Source organism: Mauremys mutica, chromosome 1, assembly GCF_020497125.1.
Source record: "Mauremys mutica isolate MM-2020 ecotype Southern chromosome 1, ASM2049712v1, whole genome shotgun sequence".
NCBI classification, from domain to species: Eukaryota; Metazoa; Chordata; order Testudines; family Geoemydidae; genus Mauremys; species Mauremys mutica.
In genome coordinates, this window is record NC_059072.1 from 199,312,612 (window position 1) to 199,335,191 (window position 22,580).

Sequence of the window (22,580 nt, forward strand, 5' to 3'; positions counted from 1 at the left end):
AAGGGGAGAGCCAAAAAGATCGATTTACACCCAGTCGGGGGACTCGAATGATCTCGGCGCTGGGTCTCTCCCTCCCGGGGCCTGGGCGCTCTGTCCGCCTGCGGCTGGCGGGATACAGGGAGCTGCCACCAAACGCCTCCGCCCCGCCCCAGCTTGAGCCCCGCCGCTTCTGCTCTGCAAGGCGCAGGGCCCGGCTGCTGCGGGGGCGGTTGCGAGCGCTGGCGGCGGGCGGCGCGTTTCCTGCCGGCGCGCCGCACAGGGGACGGAGTTCACCTGCCGGAAGCAGAGGAGGGGCGGGCCAGGGACGGTCCCAGACGGGGCGCGCTCGCTCGCCCAGCGCGGGGGCGGGACCAGGTGCCGGGCTGGGAAAGCGCTGTGGGGCGGCGAGCTGGGGGCCTCCGCTGGGCAGCAGCCAGGCGGGCGCTCCTGCCGCAGCCAGGGGGACCCCGAGCCCCTGGCCATGGCCCGGCGTTTCCTGGCGCTGGTGGCCGGCTGCCTTCTCTGCTCGGGTGAGTGCCGGGGCCGCGGGGCGCTCCTGCCGGGGGGCGGTAGGGGTGTCGCCTGGCTACTTCCCGCGGGTCCGGGGCTCCGGCACTGTCCCAAGGGAGCCCCCGGAGCGCAGGCGGCGGCGGCGACGGTGCCTCCCCGCAGTGGCTGGGCCGGGGAACGAGCCGTGGCGCTGGGCGCACGCAGAGCCGAGCCGGGCCCTGTCCCGGAGAGCGGCCAGCCCCAGCCTGGGGCCGGGCTGCAGAGCCCCACGGCAGGCTGGGAGGGGCTTGGCCCCCAGGCGGGCTGTGTGCCAGCAGCCAAACCCTTGGCACCTGGTCTGTAGGCAGCCCCACAAAGAGAGCTGGGAGGCGGGGTTTGAGGGAACATAATTAGGTCGGTTTAGATCCAGGGGAGAACTTGGTGCAATCCTGCCTCCCTCCCCTTCCCCCCCCCCCCCCGGATCACAAAACTCCCATCGACTTCAAGCGGGCCGGGGGGTTGCCCTTAAACTTGGATGTTTGGCCAACACCATCTCAGGCTTTCCTCTCTCCACAGCCGTAGGCCAAGCCTGACTTTCCTTCCAGCTTAGCCGGCCACTTGAGGCAGGCATGTTTTCTTCCTGTCCCCATAGCTCCCAACAAAGGACATGGTGCTGAAACACATCCATGGCACCGGACAGTGACCGATGTCCCCAGTTTGCCTCCTGGCACTATGGGAGTTGAGAGGGGTTGGTTGGGTAGTTCTCCAAGGGGACTGATTATAGAACCATAGAAGTGTAGGGCTGGAAGGGACCTCAACAGGTCATCTAGTCCAGTCCCGTGCACTTGCGGCTAAGTAATAACTAGACCATTCCTGACAGGTGTTTGTCTAATCTGCTCTAATGAGTCCACAGCCTCCCTAGGCAATTTATTCCAGGGCTTAACCACCCTGACAGGAAGTTTTTCCTAATGTCCAACTTAAACCGCCCTTACTGCAATTTAAGCCCATTGCTGCTTCTCCTGTCCTCAGATGGTAAGAAGAACAGTTTTTCACTCTCCTCCCAGGAGCGGCGGAAGCTCCCTAAAAAGAGGGGGCCATCAGTGCCCGAACCATGGCTCCACCCCCACACCACCTCATCCTCCTAAGAACCCCGGCCCCTACTCGCTCCTATCCACCTCTTACCCCCCCACCCCCCACTTTCATCCTTATGGCCCGTAAAAAGGGGGAGGGCATAGCCTCCCACTTTTAAAAGTGATGGGGCCATGGGCCCCTGGCCTGCCTCCTCTTTGTAACAACCTTTTATGTACTTGAAAACTCATATCAGGCCTCCCCTCAGTCTTCTCTTTTCCAGACTAAACTCAGTTTTTTTCAATGTTTCTTCATAGGTCATGTTTTCTAGACTTTTAAACATTTTTATTGCTCTCCTCCAGACTTTCTCCAATTTGTCCACTTTCCTGAAATGAGGTGCCCAGGACTGGACCCATTACTCCAGCTGAGGCCTTATCAGGAAGAATTACTTATCATGTCTTGCTTACTCCTGCCATACCCCTGACCCTCTCTGCTCAGTGCTACCAATTGAAAAAAGCAGACAATGGTCAGAAAAAACAATTGTGCCTATGTTGTATGCATCGGCTTTTGCAGCGGGATCAGGAGTTGACTGATTCTTGGAATTAAGTGTAAAGTTGTTTTCATTCCTGACTTCCCCAGAACTCTGCTGAGTTGCTTGATTCTCAGGACTTCCCAAAGGCCCAGATCTGAGAAAACCCCTATCTTTAAAACCCTTGTGCTGGGGCCACTTGGCCAATTCAGAACCTTTTCATTTTCAAAATATCAGTCTAGTGTACATTTACTCTAGAGTTTAAATATTGCTGCAGTCTAATATCTTGTTTATAAGATGTATGATTAGGGAAATGGTCTTTGGCTGATCTTTGGTATTAATTAAATATTAAGAGTCAGATTTTCCTCTCAGTTGCATGGGTATAATTCTATTGAAATCAAAAGACTATGAACAAGGAGAATTTGACCCTCCAGATCAGGGGTGGGCAAACTTTTTGGCCTGAGGGCCACATCTGGGTATGGAAATTGTGTGGTGAGCCATGAATGCTCACAAAATTGGGGGTTGGGTTTTGGGACGGGGTGAGGGCTCCGGCTGGAGGTGTGGGCTCTGGGGTGGTCCCAGTGATGAGGGGTTTGGGGTGTAGGAGGGGGGCTGGGGGTGGAGCAGAGGGGTTCAGAGTATGGGAGGGGACAGTCGGTTGGGTGTGGGAGGAGCTCTGGGCTGGGGGTGTGGGTTCCAGGGTGAGGCCAGAAATGAGGTGGGGGAGGGGACTCCAGGCTAGGGCTAAGTGGTTAGGAATGCAGGAGGGGGCTCCGGGCAGGGGGTTGGGGCCAGGGGAGGGAGGGCTCCGGCTGGGGGGGGGGAGCTCTGGGGTGGGGCTGGGGATGAGGGGTTTGGGGTGCAAGAGGGTGCTCCGGGCTGGAACAGAAGGGTTCAAAGGGTGGGAGTGGGATCAGGGAAGGGGGTTGGGGCACGGGAGGAGGTCAGGGGTGCAGACTCGGGGCGCTGCTTATCTTAACCAGCTCCCGGAAGCAGCAGCATGTCCCCGCTTCAGCTCTTATGCGGAGGCGCGGCCAGGTGGCTCTGTGTGCTGCCCCATCTGCAGGCGCCACACCTGAAGGTCCCATTGGAGTGCCAGCACTTGGGGTGGGGGCAGCGTGTGGAACCCCCTGGCTGCCCCTACACATAGGAGCCGGAGGGGGAGCATACCATGGCTTCTGGGAGCTGCACGAAGCCACAGCATGTGTGGAGCGAGGCAAACTCCTCACCCCGCTCCCTAGCAGGACCTCGAGGGCCATATTTAAAGGTCTGATGGGCTGGACGTGCCTCACAGGCTGTTGTTTGCCCACCCCTGCAGATCTAAGTGCATCAATCAGCCAAAGACCATATGATTTGTGTAGGGGGAATATGTCTGTATAACTGAAACACCTCAGATTCCATGCAGCAACTGAAGAAAATAGCAAGTACTGAAGCTGATATTTATATTTTAAATGAAATTTGAACAATAAACATTTTAACACAACATTTATACTATGGCCAGATAGAGCTACCGCAGTTTACAACAGCTGAAAATCTGGGCCTGCGCTTATAGCAAAAGACTATCATATAAAGTCTTAAAAGTGATCTGAAAAGAAATTTCTTTTTAAATGGATCTGAGCCTGAAACTTTGGGGATAGTTTGGGAGGACCATTTTATTTTACAAATTAAATTATCTGTTTGTTTCCTAATTGTTTTTACATTGCAAATAACAAGCTTGTCAAGTTTTTCCTTTTATGGTTTTGCTGGAGGACATTTGTGAAGATGCTTATTGTAAGCTCTCCCATCTTAGATGAAGATGGGGGTGATGAAATTTTAATGAAGGGCTCCTTTGGTAGTTGAGTCAAATAGATGATAAAAATTAAAACTTCAAATAGTCTAAAATCCCTGCTCTTCTGAACTGCAGAGAGCTGAGGCTCTTGCCTCCTTTGATGTTGTTTTTTAATTAGTTCACCAGTCAGACAGACCAGATCTGATTTTTAGGAGAGGTGGGGAAAGCACCAAGCAGAACTATTTTTAAACAAAAATCTTACACACCTCTTTATACATCATAAAGAAATGAAAAGGGGCACAAATCCACTTCCCTTTCCAGGTCACTTTTATTTATGTTGTGTTGAAATTGTGAGTGTGGAGAGTTGTGTAGCCCCTTTGGAGAAAATGAGGTACAATGGAAGCTGCTTGAGCCAGCCAGAAGGCTGCTTTTCCAAAACAATGTTACCTGATGTTGTCTGCAACCGATTATTTTCTTAGATTATTTTCTACACTAGGAAATTGGACATTTCTTTCCAGTTTTTCAGCAATGGTGTAGAGCTCTGAAAATGAAATGGGGTGAAAAACAATTGTCTATACTGGACCTTATGCCCTTTGGAAGCATTGGTGCAGCTGCACCATTGCTGAAAAATTAGTAACCAATGTCCTAGTTCAACAAGGCTCTAGCGTAGATGGCCCCGTAAGGGACTGGATGTGACTTCATTTGGAGCCAGTCAGTGGCACTCTTGAATTGGCCACAGAGGATGTTCTAGAGTGTATGGGAGTCCATACCTTCCTATTTCCAGTGGTTGAGCATAACACCTCTACAGCACTGCTAACCTGGGACAGAGAGACAGAGTTTTGAACTTGGTCCATTTACAGTAGCTTCATCTTGGTTTACATTGAAAAGTTATGTTGGCATAGCTACATTGTTCAGGGGTGTGAAAATTCACACCCCTGACCAACATAGGTAACAAACCCGGCAGTATAGACACAACAAGACTGCTTCCATGAACACAGCTAATGTCTTCCAAGTAGGTGGTGTTCCTACACTGAGAGAAAAACTCTTTCTGTTGGTGTGGACTGCATCTGCAATATGGATCTATGCCAGTATAGTCTCCATAGCATAAACATATCCTCAGTATGAAGATCAGGAAACATCTTGATGGCCATAGATGAAATCCTGTTCTCACTGATATCAATGGGACTTCCTCCATTGACTTTAATTAGGCCAGGATTTTACCTCACAAGCTCATTTGGCAAGGAGGAAAGTGAAATGCCAGAATTTCTTTAAATCAAAAATTCTAGGTCCAAATCATGTATATGTCACATTCTCTTCTAATTTAATGGACATTCTGACTGAAATTTTATGGGTACAGGAAGAGGTCACATTTGAGGAAGTAAACTCTGTACTTGAAATGGAGTTCCTGTGTTAAAATTTAGTTTCTGTCTTGTGCAGGTGCATGGAGTGTACTTCTCACACATTAGTGTCATGCATCTTTACATCTAAAATATGCACATAAAATTGCTAATTAGTTTTTTTTCTTAAAGAGCATACACATTATTTGATTTCTCTCTTGTGGCATAAAATGAAATCAGTTCTGTAGCACAACAGTAAGAGCCGTGCTCTGTAGCTGGCTTGGCTGGTATAATTTCTGACTCCATCTGTAAAGAATCAAAAGGATGATCATAACTCAGTAGTCATGGAAACTACTAGTTAGCTTAGTAGTACAGTATGTGTATATTCCAGCAATACTTCTAGTCTCTTTTCCAGTTTTCAAAAAGGGTTATTTGTTACTTTAGTCATTGAAAGAACATTTATTGCAGTGGTTTGTTTTTTTTTCAGCATTTGGAATAGTGCCAGAACCAAAAAATGTAACGATTAATTCAGTTAACTTGAAAAGCACTCTACAGTGGGATCCACCTACTTTTCACAAAGAAAATATTACTTATACAGTCGAGTCTATAAGGTAGGTTTAGGAGCTTTCTGTATTTACCTTTGCAAGATGTCTTAGATAAACTTACAGTTTATAGTATTGTGTTCTTGTGACTTTTTTTCCCCGAGACATGGACTGTCCCTTTCTTTTGGCTTATGCACATAAGACACCTTCTCCTGAGCTAGATACCTATTAAAGGGCATGCTTTATAGTTTTTAATATTCATTAGTTTGTCACATATTCATCTGGAGTGGGAAACACAGTCAATAGTCAGCTACATGAACATTTACATTCTCTGTCATAGGAAACTACTACTTCAGCAGGCTTAGTACTAATGCATTCTCCCACGTTTTCCAATTTCTAATGCAGGCAACAGGTTCCACTTTTTCCCCCAGAGCAATCTGTTTGTCAGGGCCCTCTACAGACATGGCTAGTGAAGTGCAGCAAGAATGTTCCCCTGTCTGCTGCCTCTGTGCTCAAAAGCAGAGGTTCTCAGCAGCTTACTCTGAGGCCTCATTTTGTCAGGAATTTTTCCCATTTTTTCCCTCCAGATTGGTCTTTGTCTGGGAGGGGGAGGATTTTGTGCGGAGCACTCTAAAGAAGGCTGAGGACTCCCCTAGACTAGTATTAGATCCCTGGCTGCTTCAGTAGCTGAACAAAATCCAGACAGCAAATTATCCTGATGAATCAAAAGGGTCATTTCTTGGCAAAGAAAGAGTAGGACCTTAGGGAGGGGGAATGGCAGACAGTCAGGTGCCTGCTGAGAAAGGGCCTCTAAAATGATGTAGAACATAAAGTAAGTGTGTCTGCTATGTCAGTCAGCAGGGGGAAGGTACGAGGGATGTGTGGGACCCCCAAACTGCCAGGGTACCAAGCTCCTAGTCCAGGGTGGGCTCTAAGTACAAAACAGATGTAACATTCCACATATTAACTAGTACCCATTCAAGGCCTGGGCATATAATGAAAGATTAGGAGAGTGTAAGGCCTATCCAAAGGAAGGGTGAGAATTGGACTGAAAATTCAGGCATAGTTGAACTTGGCTGTGGTATCAGGCATTTTCTGTGTGCTCAATCAGGATTTGCAGGTGCCAAGTCAGAGCAACAGTGTGCTTTTTGCTGAATGGTCACCTTAATCTCTACCTTTATCATAAAGTAATAATAGACTATCCTAATAGATGTTACGAGTGTCTAATGCCTATATATAAGTATGTGTAATAGATATATCAATGTTCTTATTTTTTTTCAGCTAATGATTTTTGCCTGAGTAGTAATTAGCAATGTTAATACATGGTGAGTGAGTACTGCCACTTATCTGCTTCACTGAAATGAAGGATATTTTCTTGTTCCTAATATATGACTCAGATGCAATTCTTTTGCCTCCTATACAGCAGTCTTTATAACAGGAATATGTGTGTGAACATTGTCATCACGGAGTGTGACTTCTCTTCTCTGCCTGTATATGGAGAATACACCTTGCGAGTCAGGGCTGAATCAGAGAACGAAAAATCAGACTGGGTGAACATCATCTTTAAGCCACTCGATGACAGTAAGGCTTCCCCTACATGGAAAACTTTTGCCCACTAATAGCGAACTGTTAATTAAATAAAATTGCAATTAATCTGAATAAGTAGCGATATTAAAATACAGATTGTTTTAAATTTACCAATTATTTTAAGTAAAGTATGAAATATCCGAGTCCTATTTGGTATACTTTTTGGGATGAGGAGAGTTGCTCTCAGAAATACTCCTGGGGGAATTCTGCACCAAAAAATTAAACATTCTGCTTACAATATTTTCAAATTCTGCATATTTTATTTGTCAAAATAACAGATGTTTCAGTTATTTTTGGTCATTTATTTCAAAATACCTGTCAGCAAGTATGTCTGTAACAATATAGACATACAAAGATTCAGGAAATGTCTTTTGGCAAATAGATTCCTTACTAGGCATATTAATACAGAACTTAGAGTAATAATTCATTTAAAACTACAATACAGAAATGTATTTCCTGCACCCCTCAGTAGCAGCGCAAAGGCTTGGGGGAGTCAGAAGTAAAGGAGGAGCTGAGAGAGAGGGAAGTAATTGCTGGGAAGGAGCCTGAGTGTGAACTTGGAGAGCTGTTGGGTATGGGTGGGAAAAGTATGGAACAGATTTTTGGGGCGGGGGCAGGGAGGGATTGTTAGGGAGCTTCCTCCATGCAGACCCTGGCTGATCCCTAGCCTCTCCCATTCAGTCAGGCACATCTGCCCCTTTCCACGTTTCCCTGCACCCCCATGTGTCGTCGTACCCCCGTCCATGTGTCCCTACACCCCCACTTGGACATCCACTCCCTCCATCCCCATGTGTCCCTACACCCCCCTCCCTGTCACCATGTGTCTCTGTTCCCCCACCCAGCCACCCTCCTGTCCCTATGTGGCCCTGCACCTCCCTTCCCCCTGTGGCTCTGTGCCTCCACTCCCATTCAGCCCCTGCCCCAGTCTGTCTTCCCCCACCAGCTCTTATGAGCCCCTACGTGACACCCCCCCCCCCCAGCAGCCCTGTATTGTCTGTCTCCCCATATCTCCTGGCCTGGCCTGACAGGCGCTGTGAAGAAGGCAGGCTCTTCCTTCTCCCTAACTGGCTGGGAGCTGCTGCTTTGTTCTGTTGCCACAGCGCCTTCTGGTAGGCAAAAGGCAGAAGTGCAGCAACTTTCGGGCAGAAAAAAATTAATTAATGAGCCATGCATATTTTAATGCGCACATGAAGTGATGCAGAATTGTCCCAGGAGTACAGAAAATGTAGTAAGATCAAAAGTATGTGTAGGTCATCACTGACTCTTCTTCCATTCTGAGACATCTTTTGAGGGATTTTAACACACACATATTTTGCCCCCTAAAGAAATATTGCATACAAATTTTTAGAGCAAGAGTGCTTTATATCCAAGGATTCTAACTTCCTGCATATTTAAATCAGTTCAGCTACTTTCTTGTCACTAAGCGGGGAGAAGGGGGCGAATTAACCCTCCTCCTCCCCTCCTCCCATCCTATATTTGGATATGTTCAAGGGGAAAAAGTTTACTCTTCAATTAAAAAAAAAATCATTTTGAAGGTACCATGTCTGATGTTTGCTGTCTTGTGTGAAAGATGGTGGAACTTGGCACTGCAACACTTTCTTATAGCAGAGATCTTGGGCAGCGTGCTGTTGTCTGAGTTTGTGGGGAGCAGGATCTTTGTCAATGCATTCTCAAAATTATTTCATCCATTAGCAAGCACAATTTTGTCTGCTACCTAAAACTTCCATTTCTCCACTGCACAGATGTCAATGGGAAGCTATGCAAGAGGCCTCTTTGGTTTCTCTACCTCTAGAAACAATTCTTAGTTTTCCCTTCTTCTCTGGCTTGGCTTGGATTTACTTAAAGTTTAACCTTTCTAGTCCTTGACTTTCAGAGTTTAAGTTTCCAGTCTCATTTTCCCAATGCAATTGTTATTTATACCAGGACAGTGTTTATGACATAACTTTTCCGTATTAAATTCATAAGATGTCGTGGCCATTGCTCTTTGATCTCTTCAATTGGACATCTCTCTGTAAACTCACTCCCATATCCATGCACTAACTCTTGAAGGAGTTTTTTTAAAAAACTTCAAAGCACTGATGAGTTTAAACTATTCATTGAGAAAAATCCCTCACAGTAGGACAAAAGACATATTACCAGTTACTCTATAGGAAATCTGAAAATGGTTACAAGGGGAAGGTTAGTTGCATACAGTAGTGCAAATATAATACTTAAGGAAGAAAAAGAAATTTGGAAAATGAGCACGTTTTTGGGGTTTGTCTTTTTTCAAAAGCTTAACTTGGAGAGAATTAAAACTGGCCGAACAGAAAAGTTGTACTACAATATAGAAAATTGAAGTATTTAACAAAAACTATGAGAGTTAGAGTAAAGCCAAAAGAAACAGTAGTACTTAGCATAAACCCCCATATCAGAGAACAAAATCATTAACAAGTCAGAGTTTTATGAAGAATTGCATTGAAAACAGGATTTTGATTCACATTTCAAGGAAAGGGTTAACTTCTAAGCAACACTAACCTTCAAAAGCCAATTTATAATTGGACTAAAGAGTCTATGTATAAAACTAATTGAGGAAGAAGACCTGGCAGCACTGGTGAAATCTGCAATGTAGATAGGACTCTTAATCACTGTGTCATTTTTACCACAGTATTATCTAATCCTGCTCAGAGCACCTAGCCAAGTGTATCATATGTGTATCTTACAGTTTCCACCAGCATTACCACCAACAGAGTTGTAGTTGTTGGGAAATTACCTAATGTGTTCGTGCAGCCTAGGAACATCAGAGTCACCCATGGGGAAATTTTTCCATAATTTTAAACCAGTTTAAAACCAGTTGGAACGACCATGTAGCCAAGGCTGCCACAGCCAGAAGTGTTTTAATAACTAGTTTGAATTTCTGGAAAAATGCAAAGCCTTGCCTTCATTGACCTGTTTCTTAAAATCTCCCACTGATGCTCTGGCCCTGTTGTAACTTCACTACTGGTAGCAATGGTTGGAGTGCTAGTGTAAACTGACCATCGGCATTTTTACAACCTGGTACAGGAGGAACACTGGTAGAGTTTATGAAAGTTCATTATAGACACAGCCTAGCTGAGGACTGAAGTACTCACTAAACTAAGTTATTTAGTGGAACAAAAATACAGTAAAAGGAGCCAGTTTCAAAATATAACAATATATCCTTTGATGTAAAAAAAAGAATTAAGAATAAATTCAGAAGCAATTCAAGAGTTGCAGTTTCTCAAATGAGTTGCAGTGAAGAGAGCAATAAAAACACTTCACCAGAAAGTTTCCTCAGCGAAGTCTGACGTCTCTGAGCTGCAGCTCAGTGGGGAAATGCAGGCAATAAGATGCCCTGGGAGTGGGTTCCTTAGTATTCTTACCTCTTCCACTAGTGAAAGCAGCTGGTAGGATAGAACTGAGGGTGGCTTAGTGAGTGGAGGAGGCACAGACAGCAAAAGTGTCTTCTATTTAAATGAGACGAGTGGGTAAGGTAATATCTTTTCTTGGACCAACTTCTGTGGTCGGGACCAACACAGCTACAATTATACTGTATACAGCAATGGAAGATAGTCTATTGAAGTGTAAAGACAAATTCATTTTATGACACATCTGTGAATGAAGAGTTTATTTATCCTTGATTCTTTGAGGTGAAAGAGTTTTCTTCAAGTAAATAAGATTATGATAGTGATTAGGTGTAGTGCTGTATGCCATATAAAAATATCAATCTGAGAACACATTGAGAGATTGTATTTTTGTGATTTTTTTTCTCCTCTCTTCTCATTTAGCAATCATTGGACCACCTGATGTAAAAGTGAAATCTGAATCCGGATCTTTGCATGTAGATTTCACAGGCCCTGTCGCTGTACAAGAGTCGCATGAGTGGCCTTTAAATAAATATTATGGCTCTTGGGTTTACAGGGTGCTATACTGGAAAAAAGGCAATAGCGAAGAGGTAACTTTTTTCAACTGACTCTTGTGTAACTCTGCTTTACAGCTACAGCTTTAAACAGGCATTTCTAGGTATAATACGATATTGATAATGTTCTGAGACATAATATTGCTGAAGTAAAAACAAGATCTCTGAAAGTTAGTGATATCAGCAACTTATAATTGTCACAACCTGCATTCAGTAGCAAACTGACAGAGGGAATGAGTAACCACCTACTAAATAGGCATACATTATCCTTCCATAGTTAGAAATAGTTATTAAATTATGAGGTTTTATTCCCTTTATGCATCAATGTTTTTATTTTTTCAATGATATATACTGCAGTCATCACAACAGTACCCATGCACACTGCACAAAAAACAAATGCAACTTAGGAGTGCCTATATAGGTAATATCTAGGGATATGATGAATAGCTGCTCCGCAACCAAATCATATGTGATTCAAGCAGTTTTGCTAGAATGATCTATTGTACAATACTGGCTTGAAAAAAGACTGGATTTCGGATGCTTAACATGGCTGTGCCATAGGGTCAGTCTCTCTCCTGCTACCATTTTCACTATCATCAGACATAATCTGTTTACTCTTTCACTTCCATTATGGTCACCCTCCGCTAAGCCAGAGAGACATTCTCTCCCAGAGGTGGGCATGTTCCACAGCCCCAAAGACCCCACCACACTATATGCATGGGAAAAATGTTATAAATAATAGGTTAATTATAGTGTCATAGAATGCTGCTTTTGATCCAAGAAAGACAGAAATTTCTATCAATATCAATGGGAATATACTAGATCTCTCTGCAACACAGGAAATTTTTATACATGAAGACTTTGGTGCAGCTATTATTCTGATTAATATTAGGTATCCTTCACAATTCCCAGTCTAGTACTTAATATTCAGTTCCAGAAATAAAGAAACCTTCTCATCCCTAACACCTTATTAGCCCCAGCTCACGAATAATGGAGGAAGAGGGGGAAAAGAGAGTGTTATTCTGTAGGGAAAGTCAGTGAGTCCATACCTGGTCAAGCAACCTTCGGCAAACTGCCAAGGGAAGCAAGTTACCCAAAAAGAGATTTCACTAAGAATACTCTGGTTCCTGTACTCGAATGCAAACCTGGGAGATTTCCTCAGTGATTAAAGAGGCTTCCAAGAAGTGACAGACAATGGACTTTCATTAGATCTTTTTTTTTTAAGTTAGTACTTGGATAGTTTGTTCAAGTATATTTATTCCCTCACAGCAACCAAGTCTCCTAAGACCCACCAAAAAAAAAATTTGTCCTAGTTTACTGTAAGCCATGTCTATAACTAACAGCACTTTTAGCTGGTGTCACCTAATGTGACGTTGCATAGGGAGAGAGGCAATCTCTTTTGGTAGCACCTCCTTAACCATATAAGGATTTATACTCTTAAGACCAATACCATTAAACATACCCAGAAGAAGATAAAAAGTCTGTGCTGTGAACAACCGCACACAAAGTACTTACATTGATCAGCTGTTTTAAGTAGGCAGTGTGCCACATTCTACATTAGCTAAAGTATGAGTGGTCTTCATATGTAACCCTAAATAGAGCGTGTTGCATGGAATACTTGTTTGGTTTTGTTAGTTGCATGATTTTTTTTAAAAAATACTGCTACTTAGAATTCTGTGCACATTTATATAATAGCTTTAGAGTCCCTCTTTCTGTTACAGTGTGTCTCTTGAAAAGTTATTTTATGGCATAGTGGAAGGAGACTACCTGTAAGTCTGATCACAAGAAACTTAGAGCCCACTTCCTGTTGTTGGGTCAACCAACTTAGGAGCTAGGATTTCAATGCTATTACAGCTCTTGTTTTGGAAGGTGATTATTTTCACCATCAATAGGATGTTCTAAAATAGAAAAAGGAATTTGAAGACAGCTGATTAATTTTAATATTTGTAGTGTCCTTTTAAAGTAATTCTTAAAAGGAAACTTTTTTCTTCTTGTCAAGTAAGTAATACAGAAAATTACAAAACTGTTTTAACAGTTGATATTTTAAACTTTCACTTTTTTCAAGAACTAGATATTGTGTAAATCCAATCCATAGTGCAGCTATAAATGCAAAGACTACTAAATGGAGTTCTAATTAGAAACTAGTGCTGTAATTTGATAATTTATTGGAACTTGAATTTGCCTTTGAATTTTCTGTATTTTTCTTTGATATAGGTTATAACCACAGATACTAAATATAACTCAGAAATATTATCTGGTTTGGACCCTTGGACAATATATTGCCTTCAAGTTCAAGCAGTTATTCCTGAATGGAACAAAACAGGAAAACTGAGTGAAGAGTTCTGTGATAGGACAACTGATAATGGTAATAGCTAATGCACCAGTACATTATAAACATGCTGATTAATTATGAAACACTGTAAGACGCTCATTGATTGACATAAAATTAACAAAAGCATGCATGTAAACCTTCAGAAATGTTTTGGTACTTCCGTATTGTTCAATGTGATATCCAAGTGTACCTCTAATTTGCAAAAAAATTGAAACCTTCATGCCAGAAAATAGGAGAGCTTCAATTCAGTCTCTTATAACTACAAATAATAAGATACACAATAGATTAAATGTACTCCGTGCAGAGAACCCATATGAGGCACATGCACCCCTAAAGCCCTTCAAAGCAAGATTTAAGTGCAATTTAAGTGTTGCATAGTTCTTGTGCTGGCCCTTCTGCACAGGCGTAAACGTCATCTACCCATAAGCCAATTTACATTTGTGAACCCTTTGGCTTCCACAGGTATAGCGGAGAGTCAGGGGTGAAAGTAACTTACAGGACTTACTGGTACTGCTGGAGTCCTGAGGGGGCGTGGCCTCATTCGGAAGAGGCGTGGCCTCATCCGGAAGAGACGGGGCCTCTCCAGATTTAAAGGCTCTGGGGCACCAGCTGTGGCTAGGAGACCCAGGGCCTTTAAATCAACCAGGGGCTCCCAGATGAAGAGGTGGCTGGGAGCCCCCCGGGGCTCAGGGGCAAATTAAAGGGCCCAGGGCTCCGACCGCCAGGGGGAACCCCGAGCTTTGCAGGGCTGGGGCAGGGATTTAAAGGGCCCAGAGCTCCTGCCGCTGAGGGGAGCCCCGAGCCCTTTAAATCCCGGCCCCAGCCCAGCCGTCAGAGCCGCGGCCGGGATTCAAAGGGCTCTGGGCTGCCCGCAGCCGCCGGGAGCTCGGAGCCTTTTAAATCTCAGCCGCGGCCGGGATTCAAAGGGCTCTGGGCTGCCCGCGGCAGGCAGCCCGGAGCCCTTTCAATCCCAGCCGTGGAAACTGGTGCAGTCCAGCACGGCGTACTGGCTCTTGCCAGTACGCCGGACCGGAGCGGCTTACTTTCACCTCTGCGGAGAGTAGAATTTGGCCCTGCATTGCAAAGTCTGATTCCGTTTACATTTTGTAACAGAATTACATTGTTGAAATTTTTTTTTTTTAAAATGGATAGAGCTCAGTCATGCTTTCTTTTTCTGTTCTCATGTTTAAAATCTTTAACTAGGCAAGCATGCCAGATAATTGATTTTCTTCATGGTTTCAAAAGGCATGTAATTTATTAGTCAAGGTACATCTTCCAAAGGAGTGAAAACCTGGTCCCACTGAAGTCAATGGAAGTGTTGCCATTGTCTCCAGTGGGACTAAGATTTTACCCAAGATGTTTTTGTCTGGGTGCAATCCAAAGCTACTATTATTATCAACTCTCAATATAAACAACTAGTTTCCTTGTTCAAATATTTTATTTTTATGCAACTATACCAGTAAGTGCTGATCATAAAAAATTCTCCAATGTAACATCTGCAATGCCTAATCCGTATTCCAGTCTTTCATTTTTTGTAGCACTAACCTCACAGTGGAAACTGGCTGAACACTCCAATTTCCAACCACTCTATCTCAATAGCTATCTATGGAATAGCTATTTATGGTGGCAATAGCCACCATCACTCAGGTGGCCTCCTCTTAGAAGAGAGCTTTGTGTTTCAATTTAAAAGGAAAAGTGCAGTCCCAGACTAATTAGTAAGCAGCTGCTTAACAATCATAGACAGCTTTAAAGTGATACCTTGATCAATCTTTATTCGTATCACATGCTGTGACAACCCCCATGAAACCAAGCTTTAGAAGACACAGTATCTTGGAAGTTAAGGAATTTTGGATTACCACCACCTCCAAATTAGTTGTCATTTTTGTTACCATTATTTCATTTTTCCTTTAGAGAGAAACAGAATTCAGTGCTCTGGTTTGAAGCATCCAGAAATAAGTATACTGGGAGTTTACATGTTGTTACCCTGCTTTCCCCCTCCCCCCTTTTACCTAGATTTTTTTTCTTTCTATAAATGTTTACATATCATGGCCATAGGTTAAACTTACCTAGTAAGAATGTCATGAGTGGTTGAAGTAAAAACAAAGTTGAGACATTCTTCCATTTGGGAACAAAAATAAGTATTTGTTCATTTACCAAAATAGCTGCTAATATGAAAAAGTGGAGGAAAAATATTTTATTCACTTACAAGAATTAAATTCTGAAAATTGTGTATTCAAAATAATAATAAAGTATAATCAGGTTAAGAGGAATTTCTTTTCTTGTCTCTTGCAGGTGTAACTCCAGTGTGGATAATTCTCACTGTTCTTCTAGTATCAATGTTGGTTGTTCTAATATCAGTTCCTGCCTGTTTCTTTATCTTTTCATATATATATCAACAGGCCAGATATGTCTTCTTCCCTACGTATTCTTTTCCACAACATCTGAAGGAGGTTTGTCTATTTTTATTCTTCCAGAGGGTCTCTTGTCTGTCAAAGACCTCGGAAAAGCTTGCAACTCTTCTGATTAATGCATGTGAACCTTCTGACAGCAGTTCCTCATTCTTACACATGCACCTGGATAGTTAACTAGCTGTAAAAAAAAACAGGAGTACTTGTGGCACCTTAGGCCTGGTCTACACTAAGGGGGGGGGGTCGAACTAAGGTATGCAACTTCAGCGACACGAATAGCGTAGCTGAAGTCGAACTACCTTAGTTCGAGCTACTCACCCGTCCAGACGCCGCGGGATCGAAGTCCGCGGCTCCCCCGTCGACTCCGCCACCGCCGTTCGCAGTGGTGGAGTTCCGGAGTTGACGCGATTAGACGCGATAGTTCGAACTCCGAGAAGTTGAACTCTACGCATCGACCCGGCGGGTAAGTATAGACCTACCCTTAGAGATTAACAAATTTATTTGAGCATAAGCTTGCGTGGGCTACAGCTCACTTAATCGGATGCATGCAGTGGAAAATACAGTAGGAATATTCTCTCTCTCTCTCTCTATCTATCTATCTATATATATCTATATATATATACACACATACACACAGAGAACATGAAACAATGGGTGTTACCATACACACTCTAACGAGAGTGATCAGTTAAGGTGAGCTATTACCAGCAGGAGAGAAAAAACCTTTTTGTAGTGGTAATCAAAATGGTCCATTTGCAGCAGTTGACAAGAAGGTGTGAGGAACAGTAAGGCGGGGAAATAAACATGGGGAAATAGTTTTACTTTGTGTAATGACCCATCCACTCCCAGTCTTTATTCAAGCCTAATTTAATGGTGTCCATTTTAAAAATTAATTCCAATTCAGCAGTCTCTCGTTGGAGTCTTAGTTTTTTGTTGTAATATTGCGACTTTTACGTCTGTAATCGAGTGACCAGGGAGGTTGAAGTGTTCTCCGACTGGTTTTTGAATGTTATAATTCTTGACATCTGATTTGTGTCCATTTATTCTTTTACGTAGAGACTGTCCGGTTTGGCTAATGTACATGGCAGAGGGACATTTCTCTCCTGCTGCTAATCGCTCACCTTAACTGATCACTCTCGTTAGAGTGTGTATGGTAACACCCATTGTTTCATGTTCTCTGTGTGTGTGTGTATATATATATCTTCCTACTGTATTTTCCACTGCATGCATCTGATGAAGTGCTCTGTAGCCCACAAAAGATTATGTTCAAATAAATTTGTTAGTTTCTAAAGTGCCACAAGTACTCCTGTTCTTTTTGGGGATACAGACTAACACGGCTGCTACTCTGAAACCTGTTAACTAGCTGTGTTAGTGTTACATGGGTTTTGCCTGAAGTGAATGTATGGAGTAATGCTGGTTATTAAGTACACAAGCTAAAAGAACCCAGGTGTAGTATATATGTTGCAAAATAATAGATATGAGTCTTAGCAGCTATATGGTACGATCTACATAAGCTATGTCACCTTTGGTTACTTTAGTTCACTTGTCATAAACTGCTTGTGTGGTTGACTGCCATTTCAAAACCTTAATCAACTGCAAAAGTTGATTAATCTGCTGCCAAAGACTTTGGACTAAACTGAGCAGTAGTTCAAGTGTGTGTAAATAGTGATGTAATGTGACTTGAACTAATTCAGCATTTAGTTGGCTTCATTCCACAACCTTCTCCCACACTGCGTAGGGACTGGGCTACACTTTAAATTTATACTAACATAGATGAGTTGGTCAGGGGTGTGACAAAACCACATACCATAGTGACATAGCTATGCTGGCAATCCTCCCCCCATGTAAATTCAACTGTGCTAACAGAACAGGGCTTCTAACAGCATAACTAACCTTGTTTGGGGATGTGGTTTTCTTATACTGGTAGAACTCCTTCTGTCAGTGTATGCTGCATCAAGGGGGCTATGCCAGCATATACTCTGTTAGCATAGACATAACCGAGTACCTTACTCCATCGTCTGTTTCTGTTGATTACTGTGGCACTACTAAGCATGAGTAAGAGTGGTGTTACTCTTTAGTAAATGATGAAATCTTGCCCATCTGATATGTTCCAACAGAATGCTGTAAAGGAAGCATTCAAAAGCTCAGCCATATCACTGAGACATGGTGGGTGAGGTAATCTCTTTTATTGGACCAACTTCTGTTGATGATAGAGACAAATTTTTGAGCTTCACAGAGCTTTTCTTCAGGTCTGGGGAATATACTCTATGTCACAGCTAAATACAAGGTGGAACAGATTGTCTAGCGTAAGTTGTTGACACATATTTCAAGAGACTGTTCAAGGTGAAGTGGCCCATTAACTCACCTCCAGTGATGAGGGAAAGAAAGAGGGGGAGAAGGGCAGTTGGAGGAGTTATTAGTAGGTTATATTATTTTAATAACCCATAAATCCTGTGTCTCTACTCAGTCCATGATTTTTAGTGTCTAGCAAAGTTATGAATTTAAGCTCCCAGGCTCATCTTTTGAAGGTTTTTTTGTCATTTGCACATATGGTGATGATATAAAACCTTGTTTTACCAATTATGTGGGTGCTTTAGAAACTGAATATTTTTGTTTTGCATGTTTTCTTCAACCCGCCCCCCAATTCCTAAATTCAATAAATGAGTAAATAAATTCTATTCAGGACTGTTAAGAATGCAAAACAGAAGCCATGTGGATTTTATTCTAAATTTTAGCCTAAGGCTGGCCTCTTGTGGTTGGTTTAATATTACAGCCAAGTACCATTTAGACCAATGGTTTTCAAGCTTTTTTCATTAGCGGACCCCTAAAAAAAATTCGAATTAAGGTGCCAGACCCCTTTGGAAATTCAACCTGTGGTCTATAGACCCCTACCATAGAAGTCTTAGACTGAAAACTGACTGTACAGAATTCAACTATAAATGTTGCACGTGCTTGGCACAGCATTTGACACAGTGTGAGAAAGGGCACTAAACTGGGCTTCGGTGGTAACGACAGCACTTCCGGGGTTTGACAGCAAGTGGGGATATTCAGCTAATTTTGATTGATCAGAAAAACAGAATGCCTTTTCTGGGGTCTGAACCTTTATTTTTGTAGTCACCTTTTGAAGTCCCCTTAGCCATAGTCTGCGGAACCCCAGAGGTCCACAGACCACAGGTTGAAAACCACTGATTTAGACTGTCCAGAATGAAGGGAGGAAACATATGTTTAAGTAGTACTTTATGTTTCTAAGAAGTTTGTAATCATGTTTTGCCTCATCTGCTCCCTGGTCACTTCATTTTTAAAAACAAGTTAACATGGAATATGTGTCCCAGCGTGGAGGAGGGCCTTGTCCCTTTGTGAGTTGAAAATACACATACTTGCACTGAACATGGGTAAGAAATCTGTAAATATTTAGAAGAAATACATAATTCCATTTTAGGTGATCTTTTCCCCCCTCAGAATACACCAATGCCCCTTAAAGTTAAAGGAGGTTAGATATGTATTTTGTGAAAAGAAAACCCTTAAAATTTTCATTGTACCTATCTCATAGAGCTGGAAGTGACCTTGAAAGGTCATTGAGTCCAGCCCCCTGCCTTCACTAGCAGGACCAAGTACTGATTTTGCCCCAGATCCCTAAATGGGCCCCCTCAAGGATTGAGCTCACAACCCTGGGTTTAAGCAGGCTAATGCTCAAACCACTGAGCTATCCCTCTGCTAGAGATTTTTAGGAAAATATAACAAAATGCATCCTAAAACTTAGAGTTTGGGAGGAGTAATGTAATTTTATTTTCTTTTACTTTGGGGGGCGGGGAAGGGGAACCATTGAGAACTACCTCCAATGTTTCATTTTAGAACTCCAGTTGAGGGTTAAATAAGCCAAAATGAAGGATATAAGAACAGCGCAGCAGTAATGTGTAAGATGATTTGCTTAACATCCATAATATTCTGTGTAACCTCCAGTTTTTTCATGCAATTCTGATACCGTGTAACTCATTCAAACTGCTCTCTGCTTAACAGAAGGCTGGTCATGTTCCCTGACAAAAATGAGTAACATTCACTACTCTGTTGTTTATGTGAAGGTGTCAGATATCTCTGAAACTCTTAAGTATTAAGGGAGAGTAACAGATAGGTCAGATTGGGGAGAAAAGGAGTGGTACTCTACTAAGCATCACACCCAAATAAACTCTGCCCATGTGAATTGCTAAAATGAACCGTTGTTCTTACCAGATTGAAAAGGTGTTCAGTATATGATCCTTTCACTCTGAGCTCTACTGGGACCCTTGAGCTTGGCTCTCTCTTGATTGGGGTGTGTGTGGAGGGGAATTGTTATATCTCCCAAATCCCACCCACTTGTTGTGTCAAGATGAGACATCTCTCACACTAAATTGTATAGATCTGTGATCCTCCCTCCCTCTCCTTTACTTGAGAAAGTAATGTTGACATTTAAATCATCTTTACTGGACATCTAATTTAACACCTCCCTGAGCTGAATGGGGCAATTCACACCTCTAAGGTCTATTGTTTGAGTCTCTCTTCAGACTTCTATTGTTTAGGCTATGTCTATACTTAGGGCAGGTCTACGTTAAAAAATTAGGTCAACCCAGATACCTCACTCAAGGGTGTGAAAAATCCAACCCCCTGAGCGACATGAGACCAACCTAACCCCCAGCATAGACAGCACTACCACTTCTCAGGGAAGTGGATTAAGTACAGCAATGAGAGAACACCTCCTGTCACTAGTGAATGTCTACACTGAAGCACTACAGCAGCACAGCTGCAACTGTGCCTCTCCAGTGGTTTAAGTGTACACATAGCTGCGACACACCAGGGTACAAGCCAGACTAAGGAGTAGCAGTGTCACCCCTGCCCTCTAACCTGGGGTCCCCTTTACATTGCTTTGCGGCTCTAGCCTGGACTGCTCACAAACAGCCGCCAGCATGAAAGTCACTCCCAGCTATGTCTGTGTGTGTGCTGAAGCCAGCCAGACACACCTTGGCTCTTACCAGCCTTGGCTATACTGCAGGGTGACCCCAAAACACCCCCAGTATTAGATTTTTGCTCCAAAATGTATGTCCTGTACTGCCCAGCCCTCTCCTGGACAATGCAAGTTTATATAAAGTCCATCATTTTATTACTAGAAATTTTTGTTACCCAAAATGGACTTTCCCAGACACTTCAATTTAAACACACTGGATTAGATAAAACAATAAAACAAGTTTAACTACAAAAAAGAGATTTTAAGTGAGTACAAGTAATGAGGCATGAAAATCAGAAATGGTTACAAGAAAAATAAAGATAAAATGCAACTGGTGCCTAACTTAACTGTTGAATTCAAAGCAAGGTTTTCTCATCACATGCTTTCAGTAATCCTCTTTCAGCAAACCGCTTAGGTCAGGACCCTTCTCCAGTTCAATGGCTGCTTCCTCTGTCCCTCCTAACTAAATTTGTTAGTTTCTAAAGTGCCACAAGTACTCCTGTTCTTTTTGGGGATACAGACTAACACGGCTGCTACTCTGAAACCTGTTAACTAGCTGTGTTAGTGTTACATGGGTTTTGCCTGAAGTGAATGTATGGAGTAATGCTGGTTATTAAGTACACAAGCTAAAAGAACCCAGGTGTAGTATATATGTTGCAAAATAATAGATATGAGTCTTAGCAGCTATATGGTACGATCTACATAAGCTATGTCACCTTTGGTTACTTTAGTTCACTTGTCATAAACTGCTTGTGTGGTTGACTGCCATTTCAAAACCTTAATCAACTGCAAAAGTTGATTAATCTGCTGCCAAAGACTTTGGACTAAACTGAGCAGTAGTTCAAGTGTGTGTAAATAGTGATGTAATGTGACTTGAACTAATTCAGCATTTAGTTGGCTTCATTCCACAACCTTCTCCCACACTGCGTAGGGACTGGGCTACACTTTAAATTTATACTAACATAGATGAGTTGGTCAGGGGTGTGACAAAACCACATACCATAGTGACATAGCTATGCTGGCAATCCTCCCCCCATGTAAATTCAACTGTGCTAACAGAACAGGGCTTCTAACAGCATAACTAACCTTGTTTGGGGATGTGGTTTTCTTATACTGGTAGAACTCCTTCTGTCAGTGTATGCTGCATCAAGGGGGCTATGCCAGCATATACTCTGTTAGCATAGACATAACCGAGTACCTTACTCCATCGTCTGTTTCTGTTGATTACTGTGGCACTACTAAGCATGAGTAAGAGTGGTGTTACTCTTTAGTAAATGATGAAATCTTGCCCATCTGATATGTTCCAACAGAATGCTGTAAAGGAAGCATTCAAAAGCTCAGCCATATCACTGAGACATGGTGGGTGAGGTAATCTCTTTTATTGGACCAACTTCTGTTGATGATAGAGACAAATTTTTGAGCTTCACAGAGCTTTTCTTCAGGTCTGGGGAATATACTCTATGTCACAGCTAAATACAAGGTGGAACAGATTGTCTAGCGTAAGTTGTTGACACATATTTCAAGAGACTGTTCAAGGTGAAGTGGCCCATTAACTCACCTCCAGTGATGAGGGAAAGAAAGAGGGGGAGAAGGGCAGTTGGAGGAGTTATTAGTAGGTTATATTATTTTAATAACCCATAAATCCTGTGTCTC

The 22,580-nt window shown here is 42.9% G+C and overlaps 1 protein-coding gene across 1 annotated transcript in view; it reads left to right on the top strand.

The window, feature by feature from the left end:
• The first annotated feature begins 289 nt into the window (after positions 1-289).
• IL10RB (interleukin 10 receptor subunit beta) overlaps positions 290-22,580 on the top strand; it is a 28,576-nt gene continuing 6,285 nt past the window's right edge. Inside the window, 6 exon segments of the mRNA XM_045002349.1 lie at positions 290-509; positions 5,658-5,781; positions 7,136-7,293; positions 11,082-11,248; positions 13,427-13,577; positions 15,837-15,994. Coding sequence (XP_044858284.1) covers positions 461-509; positions 5,658-5,781; positions 7,136-7,293; positions 11,082-11,248; positions 13,427-13,577; positions 15,837-15,994 — 807 coding nt within the window. The 5' untranslated portion in view covers positions 290-460.